Source organism: Leptopilina heterotoma, unplaced genomic scaffold (genome assembly GCF_015476425.1).
Source record: "Leptopilina heterotoma isolate Lh14 unplaced genomic scaffold, ASM1547642v1 Lhet_65, whole genome shotgun sequence".
Taxonomy (NCBI): domain Eukaryota; kingdom Metazoa; phylum Arthropoda; class Insecta; order Hymenoptera; family Figitidae; genus Leptopilina; species Leptopilina heterotoma.
This window is the reverse complement of record NW_025111152.1, coordinates 303,138-321,059: the sequence shown is the minus strand read 5'-3', so window position 1 is coordinate 321,059 and position 17,922 is coordinate 303,138. Positions and strand designations below refer to the sequence as shown.

The window sequence follows — 17,922 nt, the reverse complement described above, 5'->3', positions numbered from 1 at the left end:
AAATTGACGATCTGAACATTAAGGATTCCAAAAATATAACTATAACAAGTTATATATGTATTTGTGTATGTATGTATGTTTGTGACTGTCACAAAACTTGGTACGTCAATCACTCGTAAACGGCTAAACCGATTTGAGTAAAAACTTGACAGTGCACTATATATCGGCCCAAGTTAGATTTATAAATTTACAGATTTGAAAAAGATTAACTAGAATGGGAAACATGTCACTTTTTCGAAAATTTTCAAATTATTCATTTTTTGATAGATTGCTTCTAAACTTTCTATAATTGGTTTATTGCATGTTGTTTAGTCACATTTTAATATAATTTTACAAAGAATTACCACTTAATAATCTGAGGTACAGCTATAGAAACAGCTTTTGGGGTTAAAAAAATTAATGAAAAAATAAAAAAGGTTATGAGATATAAATGAAATTTGCACTAATAAAAAAATTATATTAATAATTTACAGAGTGGCCACTAAAGTTTGCTTATAAAATTCAAAGTCAATTCCCGGTTTTTAAAAAATTTTCAAGGTCTCAAAATTCACACTTTACATGTAGAAATTGAAAAAACCACCGAAAAAAAGTTTGTTAGACAAATAGGGCTTAAGTTCGAGATTTTTAACATGTTTATTCATTAAACAATAAAATTATAAAATTTAAGGTCTGACGAAGTTCACGTCCACTTTTAAGTTTTCAAAATTTTGTATTCCAAGCATGTATTACATTGAAACTATGTAGTTTTAAAGTTAAATTTTTTAAAAATTAAACGTAAAATTCCAAGGATTAACAAAGTATGTTCAAACATACGCAGGTTTTAAGGGAGCATAATATTTGTTCTGAAAGCAAATTGACCCTATTTTCTATTATTGTATTAGAATAAATGTTTTACTCACTTTAATGAAGAAGATATTGCAGGCCAGAACTTCTTCCAGGAAATTGAAATGTCTTGCATTAGAAAGTTTTAAAAGGAGTTAAGAATTTTAATTTTTAAACCACTTTTTAGTAATTAATCAACTGGATGTTCTTCACGTGCTGTTGAATTCCTACAAATACAACAAAGCAAATATAAAAAAGTGTAAAACAAAGAGATATGTGGACGTCCGCATGAAATGGTCAAATTTTGGCAATATTGGACTTACTTCTCCCGAGTCAAAATTTAGACTCTCTTTTAGTTCTCCAAAAACCTCTTTTTAACATCTTTTAAGCTTCTTTAAACTTCCAAATCCTCTTTTGAATGTAAAAACTGCATAAATGGATTTTTCCACACTATTAGTGGTTCAAAAGAGGTTGAAAAGTGAAGTAAGGAGGCTTAAAAGAGGTCCGAAAAAAGATTTTTAAAAATATTTCGAAAACTAAAATTGGAATTTTTTTCACAGTATTATATTTTAATTGCCCTATAGAAGATGCAAATAATAGTTTTTGAATGATTTTAATAAATCTATTAGCATAGGTAGAAATTTGAAAAACTTAAATTTCACAAAAATTTGAAATCCTCTTTTCAACCTCTAAACATCGGAATGTGGATTTTTCCGCATCATTATTAGGTTCAAAAGAGGGTCTAAATTTTGACTCGGGCTATGAATAAATTTCTTGTTAAATATGGAAAATCTTGAGTAGTTTTAAATCTTTCTGAATAAAAAATTTGCCAAGTTACGGAGATTCAAAAATGGAAGTGTCAAAACACTATAGTTTTGATATAAACGAGTTTAAAGTTTGAGTGTACCTTTAGTTCCTTAATAAAATATCAAAAATAAAATTATTACGTGTTTATAATTACGATAAAATTATGAAAATCACAAAAATAAACCTAGGATACTTTGCGCTTTTTTCTCATCAATAATATAAAAATAAACGAATTGAAATTATTCAGGAAACTAGAACCTACCAAATCTGACCTTTCCATGCGAACGTCCACGTGTATAAATATGTATGTACATGTCAATGTTACATTGAAACTTACTTTTCTTTTCGTTGATCTCTTAATTTGCAATTTGTTAGCCATGTGGCAATGTTGTTATCAATTTCTTTGTCAGTTGCAGTTAGATTTGAATTAGCAGCACCTGAGAACATACAAAAGTTGAAAGTGTTTTATTTGCATTAATTTGTTTCTTGAAAATTCCTATTGTTTATATGAGTACTTAAACTTTAAGCTCATGTACACAATGTAAATTAATCTTTTGATATTTTAACGTAAATTATCGTCTTAGGTGTTATTTAAAAGCTAAACATTTTTAAAGACTATTTAAATATTTCTCATGTATTTCTCCAGTGATCATAAGACAAATTGTAAAAATAGGGTTTTCAAATCTCTTTCAACATTAAAAAAAATATAATTTCGTTATAGAATTAAGTAATTAAAATAATTTGTAGTATTGTCAATATGTACAATTAAAAAAATTGCTTCAAAATTTATAAGGAATTTTCACAGTTTAAAGATTATTGATTTAAATGTTTCCACTATGAATAATTTTTCATGTAGGAAATTTATAAATTTGTATAATTTAAAATTCAAAATGAGATTTTTTTAAATTTGTTTAAAAATCAGACTAAGGTGAATATTCTACTTTGTATAAATATACATAAAAATTATTACAAATTCATCGAGTTAATCATTTTGCATTCAATAAAAATTTCCAGAAGTTTTTAAAGGTAGAATTCAGTGACATGTTTTTTTCATCTATTATTGCAAGCAACATTTTTTTCCAATAGGTTTCTTTGCTCAATTAGAGTAGGCGTAAATTTCTCCTCTTGTAAATATTGTTGAAACTGTAAAATGAAAACATTACTAACTAACTCCTGAAAAATTACGTAAAATTAAAATTGTTTTGAATATTTTCTTTTTTATTACAAATTTTTTCCGGTACTTAGAAACTCATTTTCAATGAAAGAGTAAATTGAAATTAATTCCGAAAATAGAAATATGATTTATTGTAATAATCTTACAAAACATAAATCAGTAAAACATAGACCAGAACATAATAACAGTCCTAAAATAAAATTCACAAGAATAAAAGTTGAAAACCAAAAAAAGAATCAACAAAGGTTTACAATAAAATAAAAATTATTAGCCTTTTTAACTTTTTTTTATTAATCTTTTTGATGAGGCATAAATTATCTCCATTGAAATTAAAAACAATAGATAAATTTGAAACAAGTAAACTATTAACACATGCAATAAAATAAAAAATATGTCAAGCCTCGCTGCTTTTTTAGTCGCGTTTTAGAAACAATACTTATACACCAACGCTTACAATTAAATAAAACCATTAACCAAGACTTAAACACTAGTTTTTTGATTGCGTGCTATAAATCACCTCTAGTAAAATTTATAAAAAAAATAAAAATATTAATAATGTGAACAGAATGTCTATATACAAATGTTTACAATAAAATAAAACCAGTAACCAAGACTTACATACTAGATTTTTAGTTGTGTGCAGTAAATTACCTCTATCAAAATTTAGAATAATAATAAAAATGCAAACAGAAACTCTATATACAAACGTTTTAAATAAAATAAGTAACCAAGACTTACATACTAGTGTTTTGGTTGTGTGCTATAAATTACCTCTATTAAAATTTAGAATAATAATAATGCAAATTGAAAACAGTAGTCAAGTGGTAATCCCGTTTTGGTCGCATTAGTTCTAATTTTCTCTAGTAAAATTAACGACAAGAGATGATCACAAAAAAATGAAAGTATGCAGTAAAATGTCTAGTAAAATTAAAAAGAGATAAAAGCAAAAAAATGAAACTGCAAAAAAATTCAGATTGAAAACAATCACAGACTACAATTATACATTTTTCTCTAAAATAAAGTTAGGAGTTTAATTTTATTGGCGTGCCAAAATGATTTGCCTGGTTAAATGATTTCGTATTTTTGGACCTCGAATTAGTTCTGTGGCATTCATAGTAGCAGCATACATTCGAATTTCAATAAATGTTTTACAAACTGCTTTGATTAAATAATAAATATGATTTGTAGCATCATTGCTTTCCTCACAAATATGACTGTCAAGATCTGCGAATAATAAACAAGGTGGTTGAAGTAAGTCAGACAAAACTTTAGAACAAATAACTGATGGATAATTTTTCTCTGGGGGAACAAAACCCTTTATTTGAATTAATGTGTTCCTAAATAACTGTTCTGTTTTTAAGCAAATCTGAATCACAGATTCACTCGGAAATATTAACCCCTTCACTGTTTGGAAAAATATTCATTTTAGTGTCCCAAAATGTCCATCAAAATCTTTTAAATTGTTATATTATTTAAAAATAATAAACAATTATTTATTGATTACTTTTTCTAGTATCATTGATACCTATAGTATGTGAATAATGATATAAAAGAATTTATTTTATAACCCTTGCGAAATCGTTTTACCAAATGACTCCCCACGTGGGGAGTCATTTGGGATACATTTGGTAAATTGCTTTATAATTCTGTTAAAAGACAGAATTTGATGAAAAAACGATTGAAAGTTGAAAAGTAACATTTAGAGAATGAAATTATGCAAAGATTTTTATAAAGGAAGCTTTGAATAATTAATAATTAACTGAAATGTGCATAGACTTCATTGAGATTTTATAGCAAGGTTATTTTTCATAATTACTTATGAAAACGATGTAAATAAAGGAAAAAATAATTTACATTGGTAAAAGAATGTAAAAGTATTAATTATGTATATGAATAAGACTAATTAGACAATAAAAGTTGTAATTTAATTAAATGCAAATGGTAAAGTGATATTAAAGTAATATCTACTTTACCATCAACTTATTCTATTTCAGCATTAGAAAGACACTAGAAACAATCAGAAGTCCCTAACGGCAGATATCCCCGCGCGGCGTTTGGTTTGACGGGTTTGACGCAATATTCTACAGGGTGTTCTTTTTTTAATGATGGCAGAGAAATGCTACTTTTATATTAAAGTAACTTACGGTTATTATTTCTAATTGTAAAATAATTACCGTTTAAATTTTTTAATTATAGTCACCATCAATATTATCTAAAAATTAAATATTCTCACCTTTTTTCCAGGGCATGTTCCGAATAGAAAAATTGCATTTAGTAAAAAGGAGGAGTTTAAATATTATTTTTATTGGCAAAAAGTCTCTATCCTTTTTCTCTTAAAAAGTTAAAATAAACATTATATTTTTTAAAAATGATAAATATTCTTAGAATTTTTCTCAATGGAGCAGCGAATAAAAACATTGCGCTTTTTGTAAATAGGAGGAGGAAATATTTAATTTTTAAAAAATAAAACATAATCCCAACCCCAAAGAAAAAGTTTATGCTTTTAGACGAATAAAAATAAGAAACAAACTCCTCCTATTTTCAAAATCAATTTTTCTATTTGTTGGTTAAGTTAAACAAAATGGAGAAAATACTTAATATATGAAAAATAAAACATATAACCTCAACCCCCAAAGAAAAAATGGTTGCTTCGCATCAATGAAAATAATAAACAAACTCCTCCTATTTTCAAAATCAATTTTTCTATTTGTTGGTTAAGTTAAACAATATGGAGAAAATTCTTAATATATGAAAAATAAAATATATAACCTCAACCTCCAGAGAAAAAATGGATCTTTTAGACCAATCAAAATAATAAAAAAACTCTTCCTATTTTTAAAATCAATTTTTCTATTTGTTGGTTAAGTTAAACAAAATGAAGAAAAGAATAATATTTTTAAAATAAGAAATATAATCCCAACCCCCTAAGAAAAAAAGGATGTTTTAGACCAATCAAAATATAATAAACAAACTCCTCCTATTTTCAAAATCAATTTTTCTATTTGTTGGTTAAGTTAAACAATATGGAGAAAATTCTTAATATATGAAAAATAAAATATATAACCTCAACCTTCAGAGAAAAAATGGTTGCTTTAGACCAATCAAAATAATAAACAAACTCCTCCTATTTTCAAAATGTAATGTTTCATTTATTGGTTGAGTTAAACAAAATGGAGAATCTAATTAATATTTAAAAAATAAAACATATAATCCCAACCCCCTAAGAAAAAATAGATGATTTAGACCAATTAAAATAAAACTTAAACTCCTCCTTCTGAATGAAAGAAAATTTTCTATTTGTCGCTTCAGTTAAAGAAAATATGAAGCGAATTTATTAAATTTAAGCTCAACCCTTTACAAAAAATATACTTTTAGCCAATAAAAATAAGATTCAAACTCCTCCTGCTTAAAGAAAGCAAATTTTTTATTCATTGGTTCAACAATACAAAAAGGGAGTGAATATTTAATTTTTAAAAAGTTACATTTAGTCTTAACCCATTAAGAAAAAAAAACTTCTGGCCAATAAAAATAAACTCCTCCTATTTTCAAAATGTAATGTTTCATTTATTGGCTGAGGTAAACAAAATGGAGTATCTAATTAATATTTAAAAAATAAAACATATAATCCCAACCCCCTAAGAAAAAATAGATGATTTAGACTAATCAAAATAATAACCAATCTCCTCCTATTTTCAAAATCAATTTTTCTATTTGTTGATTAAGTTAAACGCAAAATGGAGAAAAAATTTATATTTAAAAAATAAAACATATTTTTCCAACCCCCAAAAGAAAAAATGGATGTTTTAAACCAATTAAAATAAAACTTAAACTCCTCCTTCTGAATGAAAGAAAATTTTCTATTTGTCGCTTCAGTTAAAGAAAATATGAAGCGAATTTATTAAATTTAAGCTCAACCCTTTACAAAAAATATACTTTTAGCCAATAAAAATAAGATTCAAACTCCTCCTGCTTAAAGAAAGCAAATTTTTTATTCATTGGTTCAACAATACAAAAAGGGAGTGAATATTTAATTTTTAAAAAGTTACATTTAGTCTTAACCCATTAAGAAAAAAAAACTTCTGGCCAATAAAAATAAACTCCTCCTATTTTCAAAATGTAATGTTTCATTTATTGGCTGAGGTAAACAAAATGGAGTATCTAATTAATATTTAAAAAATAAAACATATAATCCCAACCCCCTAAGAAAAAATAGATGATTTAGACTAATCAAAATAATAACCAATCTCCTCCTATTTTCAAAATCAATTTTTCTATTTGTTGATTAAGTTAAACGCAAAATGGAGAAAAAATTTATATTTAAAAAATAAAACATATTTTTCCAACCCCCAAAAGAAAAAATGGATGTTTTAAACCAATTAAAATAAAACTTAAACTCCTCCTTCTGAATGAAAGAAAATTTTCTATTTGTCGCTTCAGTTAAAGAAAATATGAAGCGAATTTATTAAATTTAAGCTCAACCCTTTACAAAAAATATACTTTTAGCCAATAAAAATAAGATTCAAATTCCTCCTGCTTAAAGAAAGCAAATTTTTTATTCATTGGTTCAACAATACAAAAAGGGAGTGAATATTTAATTTTTAAAAAGTTACATTTAGTCTTAACCCATTAAGAAAAAAAAACTTCTGGCCAATAAAAATAAACTCCTCCTATTTTCAAAATGTAATGTTTCATTTATTGGCTGAGGTAAACAAAATGGAGTATCTAATTAATATTTAAAAAATAAAACATATAATCCCAACCCCCTAAGAAAAAATAGATGATTTAGACTAATCAAAATAATAACCAATCTCCTCCTATTTTCAAAATCAATTTTTCTATTTGTTGATTAAGTTAAACGCAAAATGGAGAAAAAATTTATATTTAAAAAATAAAACATATTTTTCCAACCCCCAAAAGAAAAAATGGATGTTTTAAACCAATTAAAATAAAACTTAAACTCCTCCTTCTGAATGAAAGATATTTTTCCTTCGTGTGTTCAATAGAACAAAATGGAAAAAATATTAAACTTTAAAAAAATATGAAATTTAACCACAACCCTTTCCGAAAAAATAGGAGGAGATTCAATCTATTTTTGTATAGTTCATAGTAAACTTTATTTTTAAGTAGGAGGAGTTTGAATCTTATTTTTATTGGCTAGAAGTATATTTTTTGTAAAAGGTTGAGCTTAAATTTTATATATTCGCTTCATATTTTGTTTAACTGAAGCAACAAATAGAAAATTTTCTTTCTTTATGTAGGAGGAGATTGATTATTATTTTGATTGGTCTAAAACATCCATTTTTTCTTAGGGGTTGGGATTATATGTTTTATTTTATAAAATATATACTATATATATACTATATATATATATACTATATATATATACTATATATATAGCATTATATTTTTTATATTTTAAAAATATTATTCTTTTCTTCATTTTGTTTAACTCAACCAACAAATAGAAAAATTGATTTTGAAAATAGGAGGAGTTTGTTTATTATTTTCATTGATGCGAAGCAACCATTTTTTCTTTGGGGGTTGAGGTTATATGTTTTATTTTTCATATATTAAGTATTTTCTCCATTTTGTTTAACTTAACCAACAAATAGAAAAATTGATTTTGAAAATAGGAGGAGTTTGTTTCTTATTTTTATTCGTCTAAAAGCATAAACTTTTTCTTTGGGGTTGGGATTATGTTTTATTTTTTAAAAATTAAATATTTCCTCCTCCTATTTACAAAAAGCGCAATGTTTTTATTCGCTGCTCCATTGAGAAAAATTCTAAGAATATTTATCATTTTTAAAAAATATAATGTTTATTTTAACTTTTAAAGAGAAAAAGGATAGAGACTTTTTGCCAATAAAAATAATATTTAAACTCCTCCTTTTTACTAAATGCAATTTTTCTATTCGGAACATGCCCTGGAAAAAAGGTGAGAATATTTAATTTTTAGATAATATTGATGGTGACTATAATTAAAAAATTTAAACGGTAATTATTTTACAATTAGAAATAATAACCGTAAGTTACTTTAATATAAAAGTAGCATTTCTCTGCCATCATTAAAAAAAGAACACCCTGTAGAATATTGCGTCATACCAAACGCCGCGCGGGGATATCTGCCGTTAGGGACTTTTGATTGTTTCTAGTGTCTTTCTAATGCTGAAATAGAATAAGTTGATGGTAAAGTAGATATTACTTTAATATCACTTTACTATTTGCATTTAATTAAATTACAACTTTTATTGTCTAATTAGTCTTATTCATATACATAATTAATACTTTTACATTCTTTTACCAATGTAAATTATTTTTTCCTTTATTTACATCGTTTTCATAAGTAATTATGAAAAATAACCTTGCTATAAAATCTCAATGAAGTCTATGCACATTTCAGTTAATTATTAATTATTCAAAGCTTCCTTTATAAAAATCTTTGCATAATTTCATTCTCTAAATGTTACTTTTCAACTTTCAATCGTTTTTTTCATCAAATTCTGTCTTTTAACAGAATTATAAAGCAATTTACCAAATGTCTCCCAAATGTATCCCAAATGACTCCCCACGTGGGGAGTCATTTGGTAAAACGATTTCGCAAGGGAATTTAAATAACAAATTTCTATTTTTTGCTAAAACTTTCACGACCCAACGTTGGGTCGCAAACAGTCTGGGCCATCTTTTTTCACGACCCAACGTTGGGTCGCAAACAGGCAACAGGTTAAGTCACCACGTAACTTAATTTTAATGAGAAGATTATCTGCCAATTCATTAATTGCATCAAGTGGTTCTAAAAGTGCAAAACCACATTCTGTGCACAAAATTTTTGGTTTTTTCATGTCAAGTAGATTCTTAACTACCTAACCAGCGATATAAGCAACACAGGATCTCGAGAATTGTGATATATGTTGAACAGAAGTGTAGTTTTTAAATTCTTGAAAAAAGTCAGTTTCCCAGTCATCTGTTTCATTGTTTTCAAGTAGTCCATACTTTTTTGCAACTTGAAGATTTACAAAACGGTCATAAACCTCTGAATTATAACGATCCAACTTTAATTTTCGAGTAGAAGGAACTGTCAAAATTGTAGTGGCATCATGCTTTCACAGTTTCCATTTACTGCTTGGACTTCATGCTGTATAAGCAGTCTTTTATAAGCGGAAACAAACTCTCGAGCAGTAGGATTCGGATTCCAACCTCCGCAACTTCTAATTGCACAAAAAAAAGTTCTAAATGGTCTTGGCTTTATTTGTAAGTTAATAGATATTTCAATGCAGCGTCATCTGGTTTTACATATAGATCGAATATATGTATAACAGATTCAACTGCTGTGATGAGCCCTACGAAAGGAACGTATCTTCGAGTAAAAATCATTGGTTTACCTTTAATATCTGTTATATCTTTCAAATAATCAATGTCTTCTAAAATTTGAGTTCGTTAAAAGTTTTCGTTAATCACTTTCAAAAGAGCTTTATAACCCTTTCCCAAAGGATTTCTGGAGTTTAGGAAATCGAAAACTCTATCAACACATCTTAAGAATTGAACAGTAGCTTCAGACCCTTTAAAATGTTTTAAATTCAAAACATTGTCACAAAACTCTATACAGTCAGCCACACTGCTACTGAGAGTTTGAGCGGCTATAGCTACTTTCATTTTCATCTTCCAATAATGAATGTGAATCAGTCTAAGTTTATTTCCACCTCTTAAACCTTCTTTTTCTTGCAAAATTACCAACTCTACAATGAATTTCCACTCTATAAAACGACCATAACTATGTCTGAAAACCTTCTTATCCCCAAAACAATTTCGCATTAATTTACACATGTGACATGTATCAAAAACTACACATACATTTCGGTTTTCGCATGGATGATGAAAGTAATGTTTATAATTAGGCATAGAAAATGTTGCACCTAGAGTTTTCATAGTAGCAAAGTGTTCTTTCTGGACCATCTAGTGTTACAGACACAACTTCAATTCCAATGTTATGAAAGCGAATCAAAGCTTCTGTAATTAGAGAACTATTTGTTTCAGAATTAATACCATTGATCAAGAAATAACCGATTGGTATTTTCCAAGAATCATTCAAAGCTACAACCATCATAACATGTGCATCTGTAGCTGCAGGTAAAGTTTCAGAAATTGAAATACTCGATCCAAAATCTACATAACCTCTAATTTTTCCGTCACGAGTTCTCTGAAAGCCTTTTTTGATAGATATCCCATCTAACATGAAACTAACTAATACTTTTTTGTTAACATTTTTCGCTTCCTCTACTTTTCATTCTAAAGCGTCAAAGCTTTCAGATGTAAAGCCAGGTTCACCGTCAATTGAAGAATACCATGATATTATGGTAGAGGGATCTGGCAGAGCTTTAAAAAATTTCTGTCTAACAAAACGATAAGCTTTAAGAGAATAGTAGTGCAAAGTAACTGCAAAAGTTCTAAGAGCTGGAGGATATATTTTTCTACTTACACGAGTACTTTTCGAATTTGCAAGAAATCTTTGCAATAACTCACACACATCATTTTCGGCAATTGTTTCCAAACATTGCAGTCCTGATTGTGGAACTAATTTTCTTTTTCGAATTTCACGTACCAAGTGAGTTAAAGATGTAATACGTTTCTCCAAACGTATAATTTTCTGTTTTTGAATACGGGAATCGTTTCTTAGAGTAGAGATAATAGTTTGGCTTTTCTTCAATTTTTTTCGTAATGACCTCGGAGTAGTGTCATAATGGTGATCTTCATATATTCGGCGGCATCGTTCCGCGATAGGAGTTCCTGGTGTTGCCGTTTCTTGTGGTTGCGCTGCAAAAGCTGAACTCAGAAGTAGTGAATTAATGTTACAACCTTTGAAATAAATGTTTCATTAATATATAGCTTTTTTCAAGACTAACAAAATCTTAGTACACACAGACTTTGTTAAACTCACCACCATTATCTTCAATTGAAAAATTGGGTACTGACAGTGCTTCTGAATTTTTTGGCAGTAATGTGCTGTTCGAACCTAAAAAAATGCATAAAACATTTCATTTTTATAATACAATTAAATTTTTTTTTAAATTAACAATCTTACTTAGCTGTTTTGAATCTTACTTAGCGTTTCATCTCTTTCAGACACAAGAGATGCTGTGTTTACAACATTTTCAGATCTTGCTAACTTTGAAATTTGTAAGTCATCCGGCGATGCTTCTCTTTTTTTTGTAAATTATTATTTTCGTTTAAATTTTCAGGAATGTTATGCCTTTCAACATCTGTAAAACATTTTCCAAATACTTAATTAAGAAACCTGCGCAATTTTAAAATTTAATATTATATACAGTATTATTTAATATAACAACTTAATGAAACCTTACCTTCACTTCTTGCAATTAAACTTGGTACGGCATCAGACTTAAGAGTTAAGACAGATGCATTTTTCCCTGTTTTTCTGAAGCATTTTGCTTCAAAATGGTCACTGCACAAAAGACTCTTTTTTGTTACAACAACATCTTTTAGATCCAATGTAGATAACCACTTTTGTAACAATTCTGCATTTTCGAAAGGAAATGTGTTAAAATGAAAAGAATATTTACTTTTAATATATTATTTCATTTATACTCGCTGGAGAAAAGGATAGTATTTTTTATAATATTTAATTTATACCCACAGCTATCATAGCTTTATTTGCCAGATGAGTTACTTGTTTTCAACCGGTTTTAATGCTAAAATATATGAAGTATATACATATTAAATATACATATTAAATTACGAATGCACTTACTTGCGGAAAGATCTACCTTTATTGGCTCCTTTTATTTCATGACAAAAATGCAACAGGATTTATAAATTCCAAATTTTGAAGGAACGCTTTTTGGTAGTAAACTGCGTTTAGTATCTTTAGAAAAACATGTTTCCTCAAAATAATCCGAACATAATAGTGACAACTTGCCAGGTTTAAAATATGGCCCTAATTTCATATTTTTAATCCATTTTTCCAACAATTCAACATCATTTAATGGAAATTGGTAAAAAATTAAATATATAATTCTTTAAATAATAATTAAATACCTTACATCATATTTCAATGAAATAAAAATTCTCCGTACTTGTCAACATAACCTATGTTTTTATTATGAAAGAAGTTACTCACCTATGAAAAGAACGAAAATTATCTGCTACTCGCGCTTCTCCACAATAAATACACTTAAACACCATTATAATAGTGTGTAATTAACGTTTAAACACATTATTTACAAAAATAAACATGGAAAAAGAACATAACTACTAACAAATGTCGCACATGTAAACAGAATCAAACAACTGTAAAACGCGCATGTCTGAGAAACTGACCTCCAGTTCAGAACCTTCAATTTGTTTCAACCGGAAGTTGCTTATACACTATCCAGTAGTATATATATGGGACATTCCACGTCAACACGGACAGAGCTCTAAACAAAAATTGCTTTGATGGATTTAAACGTTCTAGGGCTTAAAAGATTTCTACGTTCATGTACTTTAAGATGCCGATGGGCGTTTTTTGCAAAATTCCATTTCCGATGCCAATGGAACTATAAAAAGTCAAAAGCTGCAAAAATCTCAAAATACTTTTATGAATTAAAAGCAAAAAACGAGGTAAATTATTCTGTAACTCATTCTTTATCAGTTTTTAGGGTTCCCGAATATAAATCTAAAGTTTTTTTTTAAAAATCCAAAATGGCGAAATCAATATGGCGGACAAAATTCAAATTTGATCAGATTCGATTAAAACTTGTTACTCAGGGGTTTTTAGGGTCGCTGATTACGAATCTAAAGTCACTTTTTAAAAATTCAAAATGGCGGATCCAATATGGCGGAAAAAATTTTCAAATTTGATCCGATTCCCTTAAAACGTGTTACTCGGGGGCTTTTGGGGTCGCAGAATATGAATATGAAGTTACTTTGTGTTTGAGACTTCAAATTCATAATCAGATACGCTAAAAACCACCGAGTAACACTTTTTAATTAAATCTGATCAAATTAAAAAATTTGATCCGCCATTTTGAATTTCTACAAAGTAACTTCATATTCATAATCTGCGACCCCAAAAGCCCCCGAGTAACACGTTTTAAGGGAATCGGATCAAAATTGAAAATTTTTTCCGCCATATTGGATCCGCCATTTTGAATTTTTAAAAAGTGACTTCAGATTCGTAATCAGCGACCCTAAAAACCCCCGAGTAACAAGTTTTAATCGAATCTGATCAAATTTGAATTTTGTCCGCCATATTGAATTCGCCATTTTGGATTTTTTAAAAAAAACTTTAGATTTATATTCGGGAACCCTAAAAACTCATAAAGAATGAGTTACAGAATAATTTACTTCGTTTTTTGCTTTTAATTCATAAAAGTATTTTGAGATTTTTGGACCTTTTGACTTTTGACAGTTCTATTGGCATCGGAAATGGAATTTTGCAAAAAACGCCCATCGGCATCTTAAAGTACATGAACGTAGAAATCTTTTAAGCCCTAGAACGTTTAAATCCATCAAAGCAATTTTTGTTTAGAGCTCTGTCCGTGTTGACGTGGAATGTCCCATATATATATATATATATATATCAGTGAGAGGAGTAGTTTGTTTTCCAGGAACTGGACCATTCAAGTTAAGAAAAGATGAAGACCTCATCAATGACTCCGAATCAAATGTTAAATCAGTTTTAAAGGATCTCCCGGGATTTGGTTTAATTTCATCAGATAACCGTTTGGATTACAGGACCTTTTAAAGTAAGATTATCAACTGAGGATCTAAATAGGATTACACAAAAGTTATTAAATTTACGACACAGTACGCCAAAAGAATTTTCGAGAAGACCACGAACGATTTTTGACTACTTGTATTGGAAGGCGACGGAGTTTAGGACTTTTTTATTATATACGGGACCCATCGTTTTAAAGGACATTTTAGAACCTGCAGTTTATGCGCATTTTGTTCTCTTGCACTCTGCAATCACCATTTTATCAAATGACTCTTATATAAGAGATCCATCAAACGTGGACTATGGAGAGAAATTATTAAACGAATTTGTCAAAAATGTTCCAACTATTTATGGCAAACAATTTGTGTCTCAAAATGTCCACAATTTATTGCACCTTTGTGCAGATGTTCGAAAATTTGGCTCCTTAGACAGTTTCAGTGCTTTCCGCTTCGAGAATTATATGATGACCATCAAGAGAATGATTCGCAAAGGGGAAAAACCCCTCCAACAAATAGCGCGTCGATATTCGGAACAAGAAAAGGCTGAAATGGAGAAATCAGAAACGTCTACTGCTTCGCCATTAAATTCAAAAATAAATTTAAAACATCGACCTTTTAATGGACCGTTAGCAGATGGTATTCATGCTATTTATGAGCAATTTAAAATCTACGAGAGTACAACGTATTCTATAAACTGCAATAATTCCAAAGATTGTTATGTTCTGTTAAGAAATGGTAAATTTGGAATGATAGAAAATATTGTACAGGAAGAAAATGGCACAGTTTATTTTATTGGCGAAGAGTATGAACCAATTGACAGACTTTACAATGATCCTGATTCAAGTATCTTTAACATAAACATTATCAGAAGTAGTAATTCGAAAAAACATTTGTGGTACGTTGAGGACATACATCGCAAAGTGTGGAGAGTACTTTGCCAAGCAGGATTTATAGTTATTCCTTTGGCACATAATTCGTGAAATTATCAGAAGAAAACTCATTCAAAATGTGCATCATTACTATTTTTAGGTAAGGTTTTCATATTTTATTGTACATTTAATTCCAGCCTCACAAATTGAATTGACAATTGTTCTCTTTCACTGTTCATATAAAACCTGTAATTTGGGGAAAACATAAAGAATTTTAAAACGTGAATATTAAATTTAAATTTACCCTAGAAATTAATAAAATTTCACTTAAATTCATAAATATGAAAAATATCTGAAATCTGAATTTTTAATTTTTTTTAAAAACTTAATTATTTATTTGTTTAATAATTTTTTTTGCAAATTTTAATTATTTTAGGGAATTTTATTCAAATTCGTTGTAAAATTTAATTATTTTCATGAATTTTAATAAAATTTTTGTCTAAATCCAATTATCAGGAATTTTTAAAAAAATTTATTGCAAAATTCAATTATTTTTAGGAATTTTAATAATAATTTTTGTCTAAATTCAATTTTCCGGGTTTTTTTTTAAATTTTTAAAAAATTCAATTATTTTCATAAATTTCAATAAAACTCTGCAAAATTCGATTTTTTCCTGGAATTTTATTAAAATTCTAATTCATCTATAATTTTAATAAAACTATTTGCAAAATTGAATTATTTTTAGAAATTTTAATAAAATTTTTGTCTAAATTCAATTTTCAGGAATTTTATTCAAATTCGTTCCAAAATTCAATTATTTTCATAAATTTTAATAAAATTTTTGTCTAAATCCAATTATCAGGAATTTTTTAAAAATTTATTGCAAAATTGAATTATTTTCATGAATTTTAATAAAACTCTTTGCAAAATTCAATTTTTTTCTGGAATTTTATTAAAATTCTAATTCATCTATAATTTTAATAAAACTTTTTGCAAAATTCATTTATTTTCAGAAATTTTATTAAAACTTTTGCCAAATTTAATTAAAATTCATGGCAAATTTTTTTTATTTTTCAAAGATTTTGCTAAATTTAAATTATTTTTAAAAAAGATTTTACCAAATTTAAATTTTTTAATTGTTATATAATTGTAAAACTATTGCGTCTTTCAAAAATTATTTAGAAATATTTTTAAAACTTTAATTTTACAAATTTATTTATTAAAATTTTTGAATATATTCTACCTTAAAATATTAAAAAAGAAAAATGAACAGTTTCAATTATTATAAAAAATTGAATGTTTGTATTTAAATAATTTAATTCTTAAAGAACTTTCGGAAAAATATTAAAAAGTAATATAGATAATTGATTTCGAAACGAAGTTTAGTTAAAAATTATAGAAAATAATTGAGTTTTTGTGAGGGTTTTTATAGTTTTAATTTTCAGAAATTATTAAATTTCAGAATTTAAAATTAAAAATTTTTTTTTTCCTGGTGAAAAAAATTTTCTTATTAATTAAGATTAGATTTCTTATAAAGAAATAAGAAGTGAGGTATTATAGTCATTTTGACTAATTTAAAAGTGAAAATGAAAAAAATAATATAATTTCAAGAATAGAAGAACTTAAAAATTTTTGAAAAATATAATTTTTGGTTTTATGATTAATTTATTTTTCTTTTGGAGGTTGTCGCTCCTTTCTGCCTCCTTAATTTTATAATATTAATAAAGGTTATAATTTTTGTTTTCAAATGTATAAGTAATAATTAATATTTATTTAATAAATATTTTATTCAAATTTATTAATTATGTTTAAAAAATAGTTATTAAATATTGAAGGTGTAAAATTTAACAATCTCTCCGAATCATTTTCTCACTTTAAGCTAATATAATATAAAATAATAATTATTATTAAAATAATATAATATATATACAAACCAAGTGATAAATTCATCCTATAAATTAATAATTATTAAAATTCATTAAGTATAATTTATTAATAATTGTTTATTAATTATTATTTTTTAAATTCATAATTTTTATTTTTAAATAAATGTATAATAATTAATTATTTAATAACTATTATAATTAATATAATAATTCCGGTAGGTGGCGGCTTTTGAGCACATGTTTGTGCGTGTCTCGGCTTTTTTATATAGTTTAACCGGTTTATAAGTTCGGTTTAATTTTTTGGTGGAGTGTCTTCGTATTGTGGTGCTCCCCTGATTTTGTATTTTGTAACTTTTTTACTTAAATTCTGCATTGTTTACTGTAAACTTGGGTTTACATATCATAACCTCATTTTGGACATTGGTTCATTAACAAGGTTTTCCTTCATTGAAGTGAGTTTGCAATTTGCAATTCTTTTTTGTGAACTTCTCATTTTTACATATTGGTTCTTTCTAGTAAATTAATAATGGCATCTGCAGTAAATATTGAGAAGTGTACAAAGTGTGGTAAAGATATTGCACGTGCCATACCTACGTTTTGTTCTAAATGTAAACTTCCTTACCATCGGAGCTGTGCAATACAGACCTCTACT

General features: G+C 27.1%; 2 protein-coding genes across 3 annotated transcripts in view; both read right to left on the bottom strand.

Moving 5' to 3' along the window:
* LOC122510011 overlaps nt 1–17,922 on the bottom strand; it is a 197,330-nt gene that overhangs the window by 87,216 nt on the left and 92,192 nt on the right. The gene's annotated exons all lie outside the window — the stretch shown is intronic.
* On the bottom strand, nt 1,013–12,461 carry LOC122509976 (THAP domain-containing protein 1-like). The gene is made up of 6 exons (XM_043624339.1): nt 12,449–12,461; nt 12,160–12,333; nt 11,736–11,810; nt 11,321–11,620; nt 1,967–2,066; nt 1,013–1,049 (listed from the first exon to the last, which is right to left on the bottom strand). Exons 1-6 carry the CDS (start codon nt 12,459–12,461, stop codon nt 1,013–1,015), a joined length of 699 nt encoding a protein of 232 aa, XP_043480274.1.

What these genes read in the sequence shown, in the direction of transcription:
- LOC122509976 (XM_043624339.1), bottom strand. An exon ending in TTCAATTGAAGATAATGGTG is followed by an intron (nt 11,621 to 11,735) that starts GTGAGTTTAACA and finishes TTCTGAGTTCAG; the next exon opens with CTTTTGCAGCGCAACCACAA. An exon ending in AGAGATCAACGAAAAGAAAA is followed by an intron (nt 1,050 to 1,966) that starts GTAAGTTTCAAT and finishes TTGTATTTGTAG; the next exon opens with GAATTCAACAGCACGTGAAG.